Source organism: Asparagus officinalis, chromosome 9 (genome assembly GCF_001876935.1).
Source record: "Asparagus officinalis chromosome 9, Aspof.V1, whole genome shotgun sequence".
NCBI classification, from domain to species: Eukaryota; Viridiplantae; Streptophyta; class Magnoliopsida; order Asparagales; family Asparagaceae; genus Asparagus; species Asparagus officinalis.
The window spans coordinates 8,327,152-8,345,193 of record NC_033802.1 but is presented as its reverse complement, the minus strand read 5'-3'; the positions used below and the strand labels follow the sequence as shown (position 1 = coordinate 8,345,193).

At 35.9% G+C, this 18,042-nt stretch overlaps 2 protein-coding genes across 3 annotated transcripts in view; one reads left to right on the top strand and one right to left on the bottom strand.

The window, feature by feature from the left end:
• Window positions 79-13,989, top strand: LOC109824636. 2 transcript variants are annotated; one of them, XM_020391267.1, is made up of 5 exons: window positions 79-420; window positions 890-1,282; window positions 8,500-8,749; window positions 11,255-11,432; window positions 13,345-13,989. In XM_020391267.1, exons 1-5 carry the CDS (start codon window positions 99-101, stop codon window positions 13,753-13,755), a joined length of 1,554 nt encoding a protein of 517 aa, XP_020246856.1. In that variant the 5' UTR covers window positions 79-98; the 3' UTR covers window positions 13,756-13,989. The 2 variants fall into 2 exon arrangements, with proteins under 2 accessions (XP_020246856.1, XP_020246855.1); XM_020391266.1 differs by having other exon boundaries at window positions 8,485-8,749.
• Window positions 14,341-18,042, bottom strand: part of LOC109823158 — an 8,516-nt gene continuing 4,814 nt past the window's right edge. The window contains exons 4-10 of the mRNA XM_020389444.1: window positions 17,762-18,038; window positions 17,150-17,205; window positions 16,821-16,930; window positions 16,487-16,646; window positions 16,309-16,401; window positions 14,719-14,850; window positions 14,341-14,621 (exon numbers count right to left, since the gene is read on the bottom strand). Of these exons, the coding sequence (XP_020245033.1) occupies window positions 14,556-14,621; window positions 14,719-14,850; window positions 16,309-16,401; window positions 16,487-16,646; window positions 16,821-16,930; window positions 17,150-17,205; window positions 17,762-18,038 (894 nt within the window). The 3' untranslated portion in view covers window positions 14,341-14,555. The remainder of the gene's footprint in view (window positions 14,622-14,718; window positions 14,851-16,308; window positions 16,402-16,486; window positions 16,647-16,820; window positions 16,931-17,149; window positions 17,206-17,761; window positions 18,039-18,042) is intronic.

Sequence of the window (18,042 nt, the reverse complement as noted above, 5' to 3'; positions counted from 1 at the left end):
TGTAAAAACAAATATTCTGGGGTTATATCTGCAAACCTACACGCAAAAATACCCCGAGCTCTGGGTTTTCGGGGACGAGCCACTCGATCATAGGGTTTATGCGCGCTCAAATGGCACTCGAGACCCAGAATATCAACGAAACCAACGAAATCCCTACTCCTAAATCAAAATTTACAGAAATTTCGGATGTAAATCAAGAGAAATTGGTCATAAATTCTCGCAAATTCCAACATCGCTCTTATTCGACTGATGAGTTGGAATCGCTGAGGTTCGTTGGTCTCAAGGAGCAGCAAAGGAAATGGAAGCAAGTGTATCAGAGCCTTGAATCGGATGTAGCTAAAGATTACGACGGGCTTCGAGTTCCCAATAATCAGAATAAGAAACAGCAGAAAAAGAAGAAGAAGGAGAAAAGCGTATTGGGTTAGTTATTTTCCCCTAACTCTTCTTACAAATTGAGGCATCTGTTAAAATGGGTTTGCTTCTTTTTCCCTGTAATTGACATTGGAAGAAGAAAGATGTGATTTTGATACCTGGGTCCCTAAGTTTAATTGTTCATCTTTGTCCGTTTCTTTTTTGTATTGGTAACATTTGAATATTTCACTATTAGGTCGAGCGGCGGTATAGCATCGCTGAGAAATTGACTGAGTAACCCAGTTGCATTGTCAAATTGATCAATAACTTCTTGTCTTTTTTTTATGAGTAATGCCAAATGTTCAATTGGTACAAAATAAAAATTTGGTCTCTACTGTTAATATTAGTTACTCTGCAATTGGCATTATATATATGTATGCATGTGCGAATGCACTTAGACCCTGAATGTTCCATTTTTCAGACACATAATCTGATTATGGGTATGGCACACTTGTTTTTTTTTTCCTTTAAATTTCAGAGGCATGTCATATGGATCTCGACAATCATGTCCAAATGGGAGATATTGGATTGGAAGTAAACTCCCTTCAGGAGCATGTGGTTTCTGCCCTGGATATGGGAAGGGAAGGAGATGCTCAAAGTAATGGAGGGTTGGAGACGAAAGATGTGGGCAGAATAGAAAATCAAAATAGTAAAGGTTTGAGTTACTCAAGAAGTGAAATGGAAGTTTTGAGATTTGTGGATGTCGAGGAGCAGGAAAGGTGGTGGAAGGAGGTGTATGATAAGCTTAGTCCATATATTGTTGAAGAGTTTGATTTGCTCTGGGCTCCCAACAATCAGAAGCAGCAGCAACCACAAAATGCCAGCTCGAAGCAGTCTGCAGGGAAGAAAATGGATCCTTCTCAATGTTTGAGTATGTTCATTTGCTTGAAATTCATGTTATGTTTATTTGATTCTTCTACAATTGTTTATACATCCAATTGTTTATACATCCAGTTCGTTTCACATTATTTGTTAATGCATGTAATGTATCAGTCATTGGTATCAGTTAATGGTATTCCAATGACATCTTAGTTGCCAGGGTTATGAAATTTTTTTTAGCAGAAAATTATGAACCTTGGACGCTCGCTATATAAAGAGACTTTTAAACATGCAAGAGAGGTGTGCAGTTAAATCTCAGAAATTAGTATAGACTGAAAGACTTGAATATGATTTATATTAAGTATGATCATCTAGAAGTATGAAATGTGTTCCCTTCTAGAATAGGTATATATCAAGGTGGAGATGTGATTGTCAAAACTCATCTTAATAGCTTGTGGTTTTATGTCTTGTTACGCTCTAGTGGTGGAACCATGTAATGAGTGGAATTAAACCTAAAAAGTGAATAAAGATATCTTAGGGGGGGAAACAAAAAACAAAAAGGAAAGAAAAAGAAAAAAGTAGAAGAAACAGAAAAACAAAAGAATCCTATATGTTTACACGTGCATGCTTCAAGTTGCTTTTGGATTACAATGGAAGGTAGTTCAAGACACTAATGAACACTACTTCTCTGATTCATGTGAGATTTTGGTTTAGATTGTAACATATTACTCAGTTAAAAACCATGGTAGATACTGTTGTCACATCTACAACTTTATTTAGAATATTTCCTATTATTATGAAGTTCAGAATTTTGTGAATCAGCCGCCTTTTGATATGTGACTTTGGTAGGCTTATGAAAATTTCTATAAGAGGTTAGAATCTGAGGAGAAATATATATATATATATATATATAATATATATATATATATATATATTATATATATTATATATATATATATATATATATATATATATATAAGCTTGCTAAGATGAGAGAAAGTAAAAGTAGGGACTTGGGTAATATTACGTGTATTAAGAGTGAAGATCAAAAAGTCCTAGTAACCGATGAGGAAATACAAGAGAGGTGGAGGAGCTACTTTCGTAAATTATTTAATGATAGCCAAATAGGTGAGCAACATAGAGAATTTGACCATATAGTGAATGATAGAAACCATAAATATTGTCAAAAAATTAGGATCAGTAAGGTCAAAAATGCTCTAAAGAAAATGAAAAGCGGAAGAGCCATAGCATTAGACAATATCCCTATTGAAGTTTGGAAATGTCTTGGAGATAGGATTAGGATGGTTAACTAAGTTATTTAATATAAGTATTGGGACAAAGAGAATGCCCGATGAGTAGAGGATTAGTACGTTGATACCGATATATAAGAATAAAGGAGATATACAAAGTTATTCAAACTATCATGGTATTAAACTCATGAGTCATACTATGAAACTTTGAAAGAGGGTAATTGAGCAAAGACCAAGAAAAGACACAAGTGTATCTGAAAACCAATTCAGTTTTATGCTCAGGAGGTCAATTATGGAACCTATACGTATTTTGAAACGGTTAATAAAGAAATATTGAGAGAAAAGAAAGGATCTATATATGGCTTTCATTGACCTAAAAAAAGCCTATGATAGAGTGCCTAGAGAATGTGGTGGGTGTTAGAAAAGAAGCACGTATCTAGCATATATATTGATATGATTAAATATATGTATGGTAGAGTAATAATTAAAGAACTAATGAAGGAGAGATTAAGTCATTTTCTAGAACCTTAAGTTTACATCAAGTGCCAGCCTTAAACCTTTATCTTTTTTGCTTTAGTTACGGACTGGCTTACTAGACATATTCAGGATGAAGTGTCATGGTGTATGTTATTTACTGATGATATAGTATTAGTTGACGAGACTAGAACATGTATAATTTTTAAAGTAAAAAAGTGGAGACAAGCTCCTAAAACTAAATGTTTTAGAATTAGTAAAGTAAAAATAAAATACATGGAATGCACCTTTAATAAAACTAGAAGGAGAAAATAGCTTATAGTGCATATTGATGGCCAAGAAATATCTAAAAGCAATCAATTACGTTATGTAGGGTCAACCATTTGGCATGATGGTGATATTGAGGATGATGCCGCCAGCCGAATCAAATCAAGATGGTTAAAATGGAGAGGGATGCTTCGGGAGTCTTTTGTGATCGTAGAATACCTATTAGATTTAAGAGAAAATTATATAGGACAGTTGTAAGATCAACAATGTTTTATGGATCTGAATGTTGGGCAATTAGAAAGCAACATGTGCAAAAAATAAGTGTAGCAGAAATGAGAATGCCTGAGATGGTCTTGTGGGTATACACTAAAAGATAGGATAAGAAATAAGTGTATCTGTAGTAAATTAGAGGTTGCTCCTATAGATGATAAAATGAGAGAGAATCGATTAATATGACCATGTACAATGTAGACCTCTTAGTACACCGGTTAGGAGAAGTGATAATAGTATAGCTAATGGAGAAAAGAGATCTGGATGTACACCTATAAAAACTTGGTTGAAAGTAATTAAGAAGGATATTGTTATGCTTAGCTTAACAGCAAAGTTTTAAATGTCGGATATCGGGTTCATGTCGGACGGTTGAAATCCATGTCGGATAGCGGAAATCGAGGATATAGCGGGGGACATGGACTAAATATCGGATTACCATATCGGGTGGTGCGCATATGTATAATATCATGTCCTAAATGTAATCTAAACATTCATAAATTTAATATAAGCATACTTTATAAATTCTAGAGGCAGCGCCGGCGATGGATGGATTCCGACGTCGTAAGGAGGCAGTGTTGGGGCTCTTCTTCTTCTTCATCTGCTCGGGGTCCTTCGGATGAGTCACCGACAACCCTCTTTCCTTTATCCCAACGACGGCATACCCTGTCGCCCTCGGGTTTGGTTGGAGTTCGGATTTCGGGGCGCAACGGGAGATGAACGATGGGGGTTGAGATGGAGGTGGGGGAAAGGTGTCGTCGTTCACGAAAGGAGTGATCGGTTCACAAATCCACTGTAGCCCTAATTTTTCTCTTTTCTTTCTATCGGGTTCATAAGAAACCCTTAAATATGAGAATGGGTCAAACGGATTTGGGTTTTTATCACTAAACCCAAACCTGATAACAAAAAACAGATCTAAAAAAATAAGGGTCATATCGGCCGATTTTTCAAGGCTGAAAAATCGACCAATATTTCCGATATGGTTCTGATATTTCCGATTTGGCCCTGAAAACCGACATACGAGTTGAAAACATCTATGTCGTGTCGCTCAAGCCCTCAAACCGACATGTCGAACATGTAGGCCAACATTTAAAACCTTGCTTAACAGAGGAATAGGATTTATGTATTCGACACTAAAAACTTGGGATGGAGCCTTTGTTGTTGTTGTTGTTGTTGTTGTTGTTGTTGTTGTTGTATATGGGACTTTGGTAAACTTGCTAATACCACGGTATATTAGATGTAGTTTTATACATATCCTATAACCATGCCTCTGGCATGCGCCATGTCTGTGTTCATATATGTATCTGTCTATGTTTGTGTAACATAGTATGCCAGTAAAGATATCATATTATTGATTTCCTGCAAGCGCATGGAGCGAAAAAGATGAGTCTACCTCTAGCTTTCAGCCTTATGACTTTTTAGTAAACTGGTGCTTAAATGAAGGCCAAAGGCAATCTTAACTGGAATTATTCTGATGGTTTCCTTTTGACTTTGGTGCACAATCTAAGGTTATAGACCTTTGCTAGTTTGGAGATCAACCATTATCGTGATGTCTACTGTTGCAATTTACTACTTACTGTGTCTTAACAATAACTCATGCAGCTTGCGCTTTCAGATATCAGTAAAATTACCAGTGAGAGGTATAATGTGTGATATGTAGAACTGCATACTAAAAGTTGTAGGAGTATCAGTAAAATTACCAGTGAGAATTATAATGTATGATATGTAGGACTGCATACTAAAATTTGGACGAGTATCTGCCTTGAGCATACCTTCTGCATACTAAATTTTTTTTGTTTTTTTGTTTTTTTGTTTTTTGTTTTGTTTTGTTTTGTTTTTTTTTTTTTTTTTTTTTTGGGGGGGGGGGGTGAGTGTCACCTTGTCCAAGCACTTATTTGTACAAGGAAGTCCATGAGACATGTTTTTTGCATGTTACAGCTCTGTCCACTTTTAGTAATTTGGTCACAAATTATGTGTACAAGGAACATTTTGGAAAATCATATAAATTATGAGATTTTACCTTTATGTTTTCATTTTAGTTTCTTTTATTTGTAAATGTCTAGTCAAGTTTAAATAATTGTATATATGTCAAGATGTCCGCATTCATGCGCACACACATGCATACTCATACATATCCATGTGTCTGGATGTTTGTGCATTCCAGTGTCTTTTGGGAGATTCCTGTATCCAGGGTGTGATTATCAATTTGCTGTATGATGCCTATATCCACCAATCACAATTTAATGAGGTGATGCTATTAGATACTAGATAATTAAGTAACACAAATAAGTATTTGGTGAATTTTTTCTTTATATAATCATAATGATAAGAATAGGTGATGTATACACATACATATCAGCACATCCCCATTAATTTACAGGTGATTTACTGACCAATATATAGGTTTGTGTCTGTTACTTGTTGAATCCCATTGGTTGCATGTTTCTTATGTATTGCTAGTTGATATAATGATTACATCATAGGTAAACTTATTGCTAAAATAAAACAAATTGTTACTATGGGAGAAAGCGAGAGGCTGAAGCACCTGTGAGAAATTACACAAATGAGAAAAGGAAGGGCATATTGCACTTGGTAAATGAATATATCTGAAGGCAATTAGTGCTGAAGGTCATTATAGTTGTGTGGCAACAGCTCCGCTGGTATATCTGGAGATGTCTCTCACTGTAACTTTGGATGCCAGCTTTGTTGTTAGCTACTTATCATCTAGTTTGTGCTGTACTATAGATCTTGATTTCATGTGAATTTCTCATCTAAATTCATTGGGAATGGCAATATTTCAACAGCATTTCCATGTTCATTGGTATTCTAGGGCCTACTAAAGTGTTTGTTATGCAGGACAGTTTATGAGATTGGTTCTCGAGGAAGCGTCATAGTCTATTGGCAGGGGTTGCTAGAAAATTAGGAGGCCATCAGTAGATGTATTGATTATTCAGCTCAATCTACGGGGAGAGCCCTCTAGAAGTATTTAGGAAAGACTTAACAGGCAGCTGAAAAGTTTGGAACCAGTATTTTTGTCAATTAAAGTAACAAAGTAGCTGAAAGTGATCGGATTTTTTTTCTCCCTTAAAGGGAAAGCAGGTGAAAGTGCAAGCCTAAGTTCCCATTTTACCCTTCAAGGCCATAAAATTATGAGTGTGATAATAATCGTATCAATTTTTTTGTTCAAATTAAATACTCCTTAAGTAGGTAAAACACGGATATATGAATGAACGGTCATGAATCATACTTCACTACTCGCAAATGATACTCCAATTAGTTAACTTTTTGTTTATATTACACACTCTCAAAAGTATACAAATTATTCTTGACTGTGAGAGGTAGAGTAAGTAACATTATTAGGTGTGAGAGTTGATGTAACTTTTTATTCACATTAAATAATCTAAATTTAAATACAGATATATAAATAATGTTTATGATTCATGAAGTATGATGTACTCCCAGATAGTCTACAGAGAGCATGGTTGTCTGGCGTTATTTTAAAAATATATACTTTGAAATTGAAACATTTGACCGAATGTTCATGAAATGTTATGAACTATGCATCGTTTGTGGTATGGGCTTCTAGGTTCCACTAAGCTATGTAGCACGGACACGGATCCGACACGGCCACCCGACACGCCGACACGAGGCAAATCCTAAAAAATACATAGGATGCGTGTGTTTGACACGTGTGTCCGACACGGACACGACACGACACGGCTTCATGTTATGCGTGTCCGTGCTTCATAGCCACTAAGTTTTCCTTAGTTAAACAAGGGGTATATTTTAACACCTATTTCCTTCGGAAAATTGGAAGAAATGTTGAATTCCTTTCACTGTTATAAATAGCGGTAAACAGTGCTGCAATAGTGGCATTAATAGCGTTAGTGGCTCCTTACTCATTAATATCGCCCATAACAGTGACATATTGCGAAGTATACGCTTTCTGCTCACGAATAGCAGGCAGTGACATAATAGCGTTAGTGGCCAATAGCGTGCCACAACAGTGAATAGCGGGCGATTGCGGGTAAAATCTGTTTTTTGACCGCTATTTAAAAGTGGTTTCAGGTTTATTTTTTAATTAAACCCGACCCACACCCACAACGCTACTTAAAAGTGTTTTTGACCGCTATTTATAGGCCATAGTTTTTTCTTGAGTCCCCTCACGATCCAACTATAAAAAAAACCTAGCCCCCACAAAAGTCGCTGCCTCCCACCGCATCCCACTACCTTCCCTGACTTTTGGCATCTTTTCACTGCCTCCTGTAGCCTCTGGCACCTCCCTCAACACCTCTCACCGTCACAACACCTCCTCTCACCTCCTCTCGCCGTGAGCTCCTCCTTTTGCAGTCTTCTCACCGCTCAACTCATATTCTCGAAGACGACAACTCTTCGACTCCACCTCTAGTCATTTTCGATATTATGTGATAGCTACATGTCTATTTTATGCTTAGAATCTCTTTAAATCATCAAATATGTATTTTTAGATTTTCTAGATTAATATTTATACATGTTTAATTAGATCGATATTTGACTTTACGCTTTTTGCCGCTATTTTGCCTCAATAACCCCAAGTAGCCTCAGTGGTGCTTCACCGCTACTTGACGCTATCCGCTATCGATAACCTTGATTCCCTTTGCATAACCAATAGATTAAATAAAAGAGAAATTATATGTTTCTATCCGTAAATTGTATTGGTAGATAGTTGGGGAATCCTTCTTTTCTTTCTTTTTCTTCTAACTATTTAGTTATCAGAAGTCTTAAGTGGAGTTCTTTTCATCGAGAGCCTGTGGACACATGAGAAGGAGATAGAAAATTTGCTGGTTTCAGTAATAATAAAGTGATGTGTAAGAGTCTGCAATTAGGTTTCCTTGTTGAATTACCATGAAGAAATAAGTATTGAATATCTGATTTTCCAAAATTATTCTACTGTGAACTTCACTTGATTACACACTTGTCTGATCTATTGTTTGCTGTTGCACATTGTACCAACCAGATTTGCATACTGCAGGTGATGTTTCAGCGCTAAAGACTACGAAGGGTCCAAATGTGCTAAATGTTTGTGGTGACACCCTGCACGAAAATGGAAATGGCATGTATATTGAAGAGTCGGTTGATGAATATGAAAACACCATCGATGAACACAACAGCAGCAGTGATGAGTATGACAGCATTCAGAGGCCTGCTTTTTTTGTAGAAGGAGAACCAGATTTTGAATCTGGGCCACCTGAAGATGGATGGGAATACCTTAGACGTGTCAGGTAACGAAAGACCTCTATGTTATGTATTTTCATGTGTTATTGGCCTATCAGGCTAAAAAAAATCGTTTATAATACGTCATTGTCAATGTTGTTTATATGGAGTAGATACCACTTACATATTTGGACAGAATTTGGGCTACTCATATTTGCCTTTTCTTTTGAGTCCAATCTGCGGTCATTTCATCTTTGTTTGTGCAAAACATTCTACTTTCTGTATACACAACTATGCAAGGGTAGATCCTCTCTTCTCTGATTATTTGGTAGACAACGCAATTGTCTCTCCCTGGATATCCTCAATTTTCTGGCAATGAACACATCTTTATCTCAACCTAGTTGTCCATTCACATCTTAAATGTGCTATAGAACATGGTCCCAGGAGACCAGTCTTCTTTTTTAATTAATGTAACTAGTAAGGAGAGCAGCTAGTGAGGAGAGCACGTGCAACACACATGCTTGCTCCATGAAATTGTTGTACATCATAATTTTATTCTTAATTCTCATAAGTTGTGTTCCCTCTAGTTGCTAATTAATTATTTAATTTGTAGAACTAATTTCAAAATAGCTCAAGAATTTGGGGACCTAGTAACGATTTTGATGATTGAGGTACTAACTTCAAACTAGCTTACGAATTGGGGAACTAGACATAACAACAGTTTCAATAATTCAAAGGACTAACTACAAATATGAAAGATTTGAGTGATTAAAATGAAAAAAATTGTCATTTCATGGCTTATATCATTTGGTACCTCAAGTTTGCCCACCTTTTCACTTTGATGCTTCCTCAAAGTATTCTTCTAACACTTTTGCACCCTAAAGTTTTGATCATGTTTCACTTGGATACCCAATAGTATTTCTTTAAGATTTTGATACCTTAGAATATTTCTTTATCACTTTTGGACCCTAAAGTTCCAATCATGTTTCACTTTTATACACTGAATCTAGGTTTTGTTAGACTTTTCGTTAAATTTATATCACACCCTTAGTATGTGATTGGCATGTGATATATTAGATGCATTCTACCCAATCGTCAAGCATGTGATAAAAAGCGCGAATCAGGAATTGTTTTCATCATAAATGGACCATATTGAGTTCTCATAGATATTGTTGCTCTTGCTCTCATAATATCTTAGGAATATATGACTTTCCATATTTCTTATGTTTACCGTTATAGAATGGTACACATTGAATTTCTATTAGGATCCTCAATTATTAGAATCCATTTCAAATAGATCTCTCTAGTTGCTATTTTATTTTGATTTAAAAGATTCAATGCAAAATAACTTAAGAATCAGTGGATCTAATAGCAATTTCAATATGATGTGAGGGACTAATTTCAAAAAAAATTTAAGAATTTAGGGCCTTAATAGCAATTTAACTGCTTTGAAGGGCTAATTTAAAACATATAAGATTAAGAGACTAATATAGAAAAACCCTTCTGGTTATTTGGTGGCTTATTTTCACCTGGGTACCCCGAAGTTTACTCACCTTTTACCTTTGATGTTTCCAAGTACTTTTTTAACACTTAAAACCCAAAGTTCCAATCTTGTTACCCTTTGATACCCATAATTATTTCTTTAACACTTTAATATCCTAAGTTTAAATCACATTTTCACTTTGATACCTCGTCCATATTTCATTAGAAAAATTCCATTAAATTTTTTATCACATCCTTTGCATGTGATTAGCATGTAATGCATTTAAATCTATTTTACCCAATCACTAAGCATGTGATACGAACTCGACAAAACATTGAATGGGATATAGACATGGGTATCAAAACTGAAATTTGATAGAACCTTTGCTACTCTGTGATTGATTTTTAGTTGAAAAAGAAATAGAGGAAGCGGAATTTAGATAAGTACTTATGTGTGTGTGTGTGTGTGTGTGTGTGTGTGTTGTGTGTGTGTGTGTATGTATGTGTGTATTGCAGAGAAAGCAGGAACTAAATCATGTATGTCTTTTTTTATAGGAAAATCATGTATGTGTCTTCGTGGGGCCCACCATCTATTGCGGACTATAGTTCCACAAGTAGGCTGGTGGCACCTAGGCTTTTTTTAATATATATTAATGTAATATGCTTGCTTTTTTCTTACAAGGTCTGTTTTATAAATAAACAAGTTGGTATATTGGTGGCACTTCTGCGACCTTTGTAGCTTCAGTTCATTTTTAACTCTTAATGATCCCTCCCTCAAGAATATATAGTCAGCATAACAGTGAGCTGTAGAATCTCTTTAGTAGTTGAATGAATGCAACCTTATATACCAATAACAAACATACCAACTTTCTACATCCAAACATACATTTTCAATTTTAAAAATATCTGCTAGAAAGATTTAAAGAAAACTGTTCCACCCCTGGAATCATACTTAAAATTTTAATGATACACTCGGCACGCACACATAATATCCTGAAAAGATATCTTCTTGAATTACTTTTGTAGATTCTTAGATTATATGTATATATCTTTACTGTTTGTATATCCTAATTACTGTGTCAATTTCATAGATGGGAATCTGCACATATACCAAAAGTGAAAGTGGTCAAGCTCAATTCAAGCAAGCTTACCAGTGAACAAACAGCTTATATGCCCAGTATTCCTGAGATCACAAAGTGCCCACAGAACCTCTTGCCATTGAAAGATTGGGAGAACGTATTCCTTGCTGATTTTTCAGAATTAAGACAGGTGAGTTCTGTTATACTAGTTTTTGGCTAATGCCTACTGTTCATCATAATTCCCATTATAAAAAACATTTCCTTTGTGGGCTTGTCTATGAAGCACAAATTCAAACTTGATAAACCCTGCAATAATTGGACAAATTTTTTGGACCAACTGTCAAACCTGAAAAAAAATTTGAGCACGAATTTCTGCCCAAAGCTGCCAAGTCAACAGTAATTTAAGTTTATCACAGTTCAATTTTATAACCCTTGCAGTCTCAGTGTGCCTTAGATGCTGCTAGCAAGAAACAATCCCCCATAAAATCACTAGTCAATAAGAAAACTTAAGTGGATTGTGGGAATTGATTTCATCCGATTAGCACTTCAGGGGAAGCAATTGCCATTGCTGATGCCTTTTTGAATTTGTAGCACACAGAGCTGTTCTCCTGTTTGGTCAAATATATCTTGTACTACTGTTGTAAAATTCAGATTCCGCATAAATTCTGTTTATCAACAAATTGAATGAGCTTTCCATTTAGAATTACGAGTCATATTCCTCAACTCTCTAATCTGTTGTACTTTTTGGATCAGCTTTTTGGCCTGCTTAACTGTAGGAACTCATTCAATGATATGGGAAATCTCATGGGATGGAATTGTATACTACATTATCTAACATAGAATGTTTCCAAAGGAAAATGGGCAATTAGATTGGATTTGCTTTACTATTTCCTCCTTTTGTTGTATTAACAAATGTACGGTGCGCAAGGCTGCTGCAGCTCCACCCTGCTTTCTTTGGTTGGAACATGGACTTTCTTGTATCTTTCTTATATATTTACATCTCTATCCTCTGTCTAATCTACTTCTGGTTGCTTAACGATTCATCAGAAGGGAGCCTATTTTCCAGGAGGAGGTCTAGCGGTAGTCACGTTCGGCAACTCTCGTTATCATTCGCTCTAATAAGGGGGCATGTGTCCCAAATCATAACCAAATCCCAAAACTATTTATAAACCTAACCCTAAACCCAACCATACTGAAGTCTAATTACAGCGAGTTTCCAAGGATAGTCGCAATAGGCGAGTGTCGTTAGACTTTTTCATTTTTCAGGGGACGATGCACAAGAAAATCTGGATTCAAAATAAACAGAAAGTTGCTCGAAATTAAAGAAGTAAACATACAGTTAGCACGATAAATAAACAGAAAGTTGTTTGAAATTGTTAGACGCTGCATAAAATTAATAGACGCAATATTTTTTCTGGTAGAGACTTTCGCAGAAGTTAAAGCATTATATTCATCAAATTTTGCATTAAAAAAATAATATCAGGATTTTATACTTAACATACAATCTAACATGTAACCTATCTTTGGATGCTCGAGTGATGATCCTAAAACCGAATGAAGTCCTTCGGCAGTTGTAACTAGTCACATAAAGCTTAAATGTGCGGCATTTATTACTGTTGAGCTGCCTCATAAGGATCCCTGAAGATCTTTATTCTTTCAGCTGATCATATTTGAGGAACTTGATGATTCTTACCATGTTACTTAGCTTTAGAAACTTATCGTCTTTTAATAAAAGTTTTAGATATTTCCATCTTTAAATTTTTCTTATACATTATAATGGCTTGGTTTAAACCAGTATGAAATTATTCCCATCTCAAGTTTAGGTCTCTCTACCCTCGTCTATCTCAATCCCTAAAATTTGTGCCTCTAATAATCTTCAATTTGTCATTTTGCTTTCAAATTGATTAGGCTGGACAATATAGAAGGCAGCTTTCAGTTTTAAGCCGCATTGTTCCTCAATCCAAGTGTATTGATTTTTATCTGCATGCTGAAATACTATGCTCAAGCTTTGAATAACACTTAATTCCACTCATATGTTATTTACTATGTTCCTTAATTCCACTCATGTGTTATTTACTATGTTGTTGTTATTCTCTTTTCAGGAGATTTCAGTTCTAGAAAGCTCTTACAATGAACTAGATAAACCAACTCCTACCAAACAATCTTATTCCCTTCAACAACTAAAGAAAAGCACTCCGACACTGACTACAATTCTAGGAATGGATGCCATTTCTCGTGCAGCGACCCTTAGGAACAGCATAAGCTCATTGGAGACTGCTGATGTCCTCTCAAGGGACGATTGCCTGTGGCTGTTTGCGCTGTGTGCAGCCGTTGACACTCCTCTCCATGCCGACACCTGTGCTTCGCTGAGATGCTTGCTTCGAAAGTGTTCGAGCCTTATGGCGCTTAAGTCAGAACCCGATGAAGAAGTGGCTATGTGGAGCATTCTTGTTACTATAGCTGGAAAATATTTTGGGCAGTTGGATACTTCTTACAAGAATGAGAACCCGTGAAGGACAAACTGTTTTCCCCTCGTATGCAAATTGTTCTTGCAGTTGTAGATAAGACTTTAAAGTGAAATTTTAGCCTATGAAGTAAATTTGAGTCTTGTTAGTTATATAAATGACTCAAATCTTTTTGTAACCAACCATACATATGTATATTGGATACTGGGGAGTTGAGAATTTCCAGGTCTGTTTGTAATAGTTATCATCTCAGTCATGGTAATTAAGTATATATTTTTCATTGCTACAGTTTTCTGCTGATTGCAGATGGGAGCTGGTACCTCTTGAGAACAGCTAAGTGACCCTTTACACCCTCCTTGTTTTTATCAGTACTCTTATGTACAAACTTCAATACTTAATTGTTACTCTTGTAAACCCTTTGTTACTAAAGGTCGGATAAAATGTTTGCCTCCTTGAAAAGTGACTTTATGTCGTCGTGCTATCAGTCGAACAATCTTGCTTTTCGACCATTTTGTTCTTTCCATTTGAAATGGATTTACTTACAACTCCTACACAACAGGGAAGAAAGAGAAACAACACGAAGAAGCTAAAGGTATGCGGACGCAATACACAGAGAATCACAAAAGGCACGAAAGTCACCAAGTTTCAATTCCTCTTATCATTTTTTGTTGCTCAAATGTTTTGTATGTTAGTTACAATAAAAATATGAAGTATCAGTTTACGCCAAGTACATTCAGCTCGCGTAGTATTTCCTTCTCATAATTAGTAACAAATAATTTCTAAGAGGAATTGCTTACAACTGTGACAAATTGGATTGTTAAAGAATTGCCCATCCTTTACAAGAAATGTCAAAGCAGTTCAGAATTTGCATAATTTGACTCATTATCACCGCCTTCATACCCATTGCTGTAGACCTGCAAGGATAATTGTCATAATTGACAACAAGTTTCATCCTCGTTACAAATGCATTTGATGATGACAGTACTATAATTAGGGTGCCAAGTTGCTTACAATACCAAGCGCTTCTTCAGCAGTTTTCTGACAATTAGCACCACAGGCTTCTTTAAATAGAGTCAGCAGATGTTTCCTTTGTTCTATTCCTATGGTCTTCTTCAGACCGCTAGCTACCATCTCCATTTCGGGCTGCAGGAACGAATTACTGAATCATTAGGTGATAGAAAATGGAAGCACAGAACAATATAAAATAAGAAACAAGCCTAATTTGTAAAATTAGTTTATGGTTGATTGTTTCAAATTTATTAATAATAAGGCCTTCAAAAATAAAAGAAAGTTCTTGGACATTCAATTGTAAAGGATGGTGAAGACAATCAGCAACTTTAAACCAGAAGTTCCCAAAGTCTAACAAGCAGCAGAGCAAATTGTATCTGAAGAACTAAAAGTCTCTTTCGTATAGGACAAAAAGTAATGAACAGGGGAAGAAACTCTCTATCTATAGCTTCTAAACTTTAAAAAGTCTAGCTGGAGCATTTTTTTTTTTTTTTTGAAAAAAATGAAGGTGTGCAGGCAAAGAAGGGAAAACTAAGTTAAGCTGAGGCTAACCAAACAGACAAGCTCCTAGAGGTCGCAGAGGATCATTTTGCCAAGCAGAGAAGTAAATTTGGCTTGGATCACCCTAGATTGTGTGACTATATATGGTGTATTGTGTCGCATCACTTTTGCCTAAGCAGGTTCCAGGCTACCATTACAGCAAACTTGAACCTAAGTACCATTTTGTAGAGGTCATGAGTGTCATAGATCCAAAGTTTTAGCACTTCTCCTGGATATGTAAAGTGAGAGCACTAGCAACCAAGGTTTTAAATATCGGTTATCGGGGATTTATCGGACGGTCAAAATTCATATCAGATAGTAGATATCGGGGATATCTCAGAGATAAGTAGTATTTATCGAAGTGCCATTACTGGATGGTGGTATACATAATATAATATTCTAAAATGTAATCTAATCATACTTAATGAAATATAAACATACCAAAATATAAATAATTATGCTTAGGATCACTAGCCAGCTGTAGAAACTCAGGTAGGGTTGGGTTTAAAATGCATTGAATAGGTGCCCGTTGCCCAAAATCAAAACTCAAATCAAATGCTGATAATTCCGATTTTTGGGCCGATAATATCGACTGATAAGTCACTTTATTGCCGCATTGTCGGCGATAAACATCAAAAAACGATAACCGATTTAGAATTGAACTTATCATAGCGGAAGGTCCCCAAAACCGATAAATTGCCGATAATATTGGTTTATCGGCCGATATTTAAACATTGCTAACAACTGAACGAATAGACAGGGTTTTGAGGCTAGTATAAAACGTTGAGATGCAACAATGACTCGTGTATTAAAATAATAAAGTGCTTGGTATATGCAACAAGAGCTCTCACAAATGACGACACGGAAAATAGCTATCACAAACATAGCAGAAACCTAAGAGGGATAATAGAGAAACCAACATATATAATCACTCAAGATATAAAACAGAGGCAAGGACATTTGACCAATAAAAAGCACAAACAATTTTAAGCAAGCATAAAATACAAGCACACAGGGGGCATTACCAGTTATAACCAAACTATAAGTACATACCGAGTATTCTTCAGGAGGAAAAATCTGAAAGATTTGACAAATCTTTGACAGTTCCTTTAATGCTTCAAATCTTTTGCCTTGCACTTCAAAAGACTGAACATGAAGACATCATGAGAAAGTAAAAAATGCCTAAGAAAAACTAGCTCGAAGTAAAAAGTATGGGTTAAAAAAGCCATACCCATGACTGCAAAAAGCATGATCGAGTCTTGGCAGCAACAGCTGCACGTAAAATTCTTGCAGCACGAATATCCTCAAGTCCAATATTGTCGGCAAGCCCACAAATGAATTGTCTGGCATCCTCACCATTAATTTGAATGGTGTCAGCAGGCTGCATTACTCTGAAATATTTACAGAAAGATCAATGAATTAATAGAAATATACAAGGTGATTAGAGGAGAAGAAAATCATCAAACAGGATAACTGAAATCTTCAAGACAGGATTTACTTTTTAAAATACCAAATTCGTGAAGAAGCAAAGGTAATATGAAAAGAATGCACAACATGCATAGCACCTGCTGCAGATGTTAAGCACAAAGTTCACTGATGCCCGATAAAAAGCATCTCGTGCATTGGCTGTTCCAAAGGAGACCCTTGCACCAGAAATTTTACATATTTGCCGAAGCTGCTCCATTAAGAAAGAAAGAAGCTTAGTTAATCTTTTTTTAGAAAAAAATTCAAATTCACAACTGCAAGTTACATTGAGGAACAAGATAGTGACTTGTATGCTCTATATTATGAAGCACTCATGTTAAATTGGTTATTATATGAGAGAATAATAAATCATTCCACAATATGAAACACAGAATTATATTGAAATAACAAATGGTTCAAAAGCACTGACTTGAATTATATCATCATCCTTATAATCCTTCCCGTGCAGTCTGTTATCCAAAATTGCTGGTAATCAAGTCAATTTACAATAATCTGAGGAAAAAAAGCAAGAGGGAATCTTCTATGAAATCAATTTCAATAAAGAGGGACGAACATATTTACCTGCAAAGAAACAGAGCTGAAATAAAGGGACTGAATCAAACATTTCATATGTCTAACAAGGTAAAATATCTTTAAACAGATTAGTTCCCGAGAAACTGATGTTGACACCAAACTGTCATGTTATTTATTTTGTTACTACAAAAATGTCATTTTGCAATGCTAAATTGCTAATATCAGCGTTTGCAGCGGAACCGAAAACCCTCATAATGTTGTTTGTAACGGACGCGCCTAACCTTATTGAATGTGGTTGTCACCCTCCTTTGTTTTTAACACCAAAGTAGCTTTGAACAAAAGCTGTCAATTTGTTACTAGCTGAGCATGATAAGTTTGTCACATTGAACAGGTTTCGAAATGTCTTGGTATCTATTAATCATATATCTGAGGATTCAAGAACGTAAATAGCACTCAATCTATCATTTCATACGAAGAAAAACAAGAAATTTTCAAAAAAAAAACTAACCTCTAACTAATCGATCCGCTTCTCCCTTCAACATCTCATCTCCCCCCAAACCCACAGACTTTGAAACCGATTTCGTCCACCATTCGGGCAACTCATCTGTCCCAACGACCCGTTTCCCTCCCAAATTCCCCCCAATTTCCTTACCAATCCCCTCCAAATTCGATAAAGGACTTCCCAAAACCCTAGTATTCTTCCCTCCTCTCTCACTCTCTCTCCTCCTACTCGTCGCAACCACAACCTCCCTCCCTCCAAGACTCCGATCTCTCCTAACCACCGCCTTC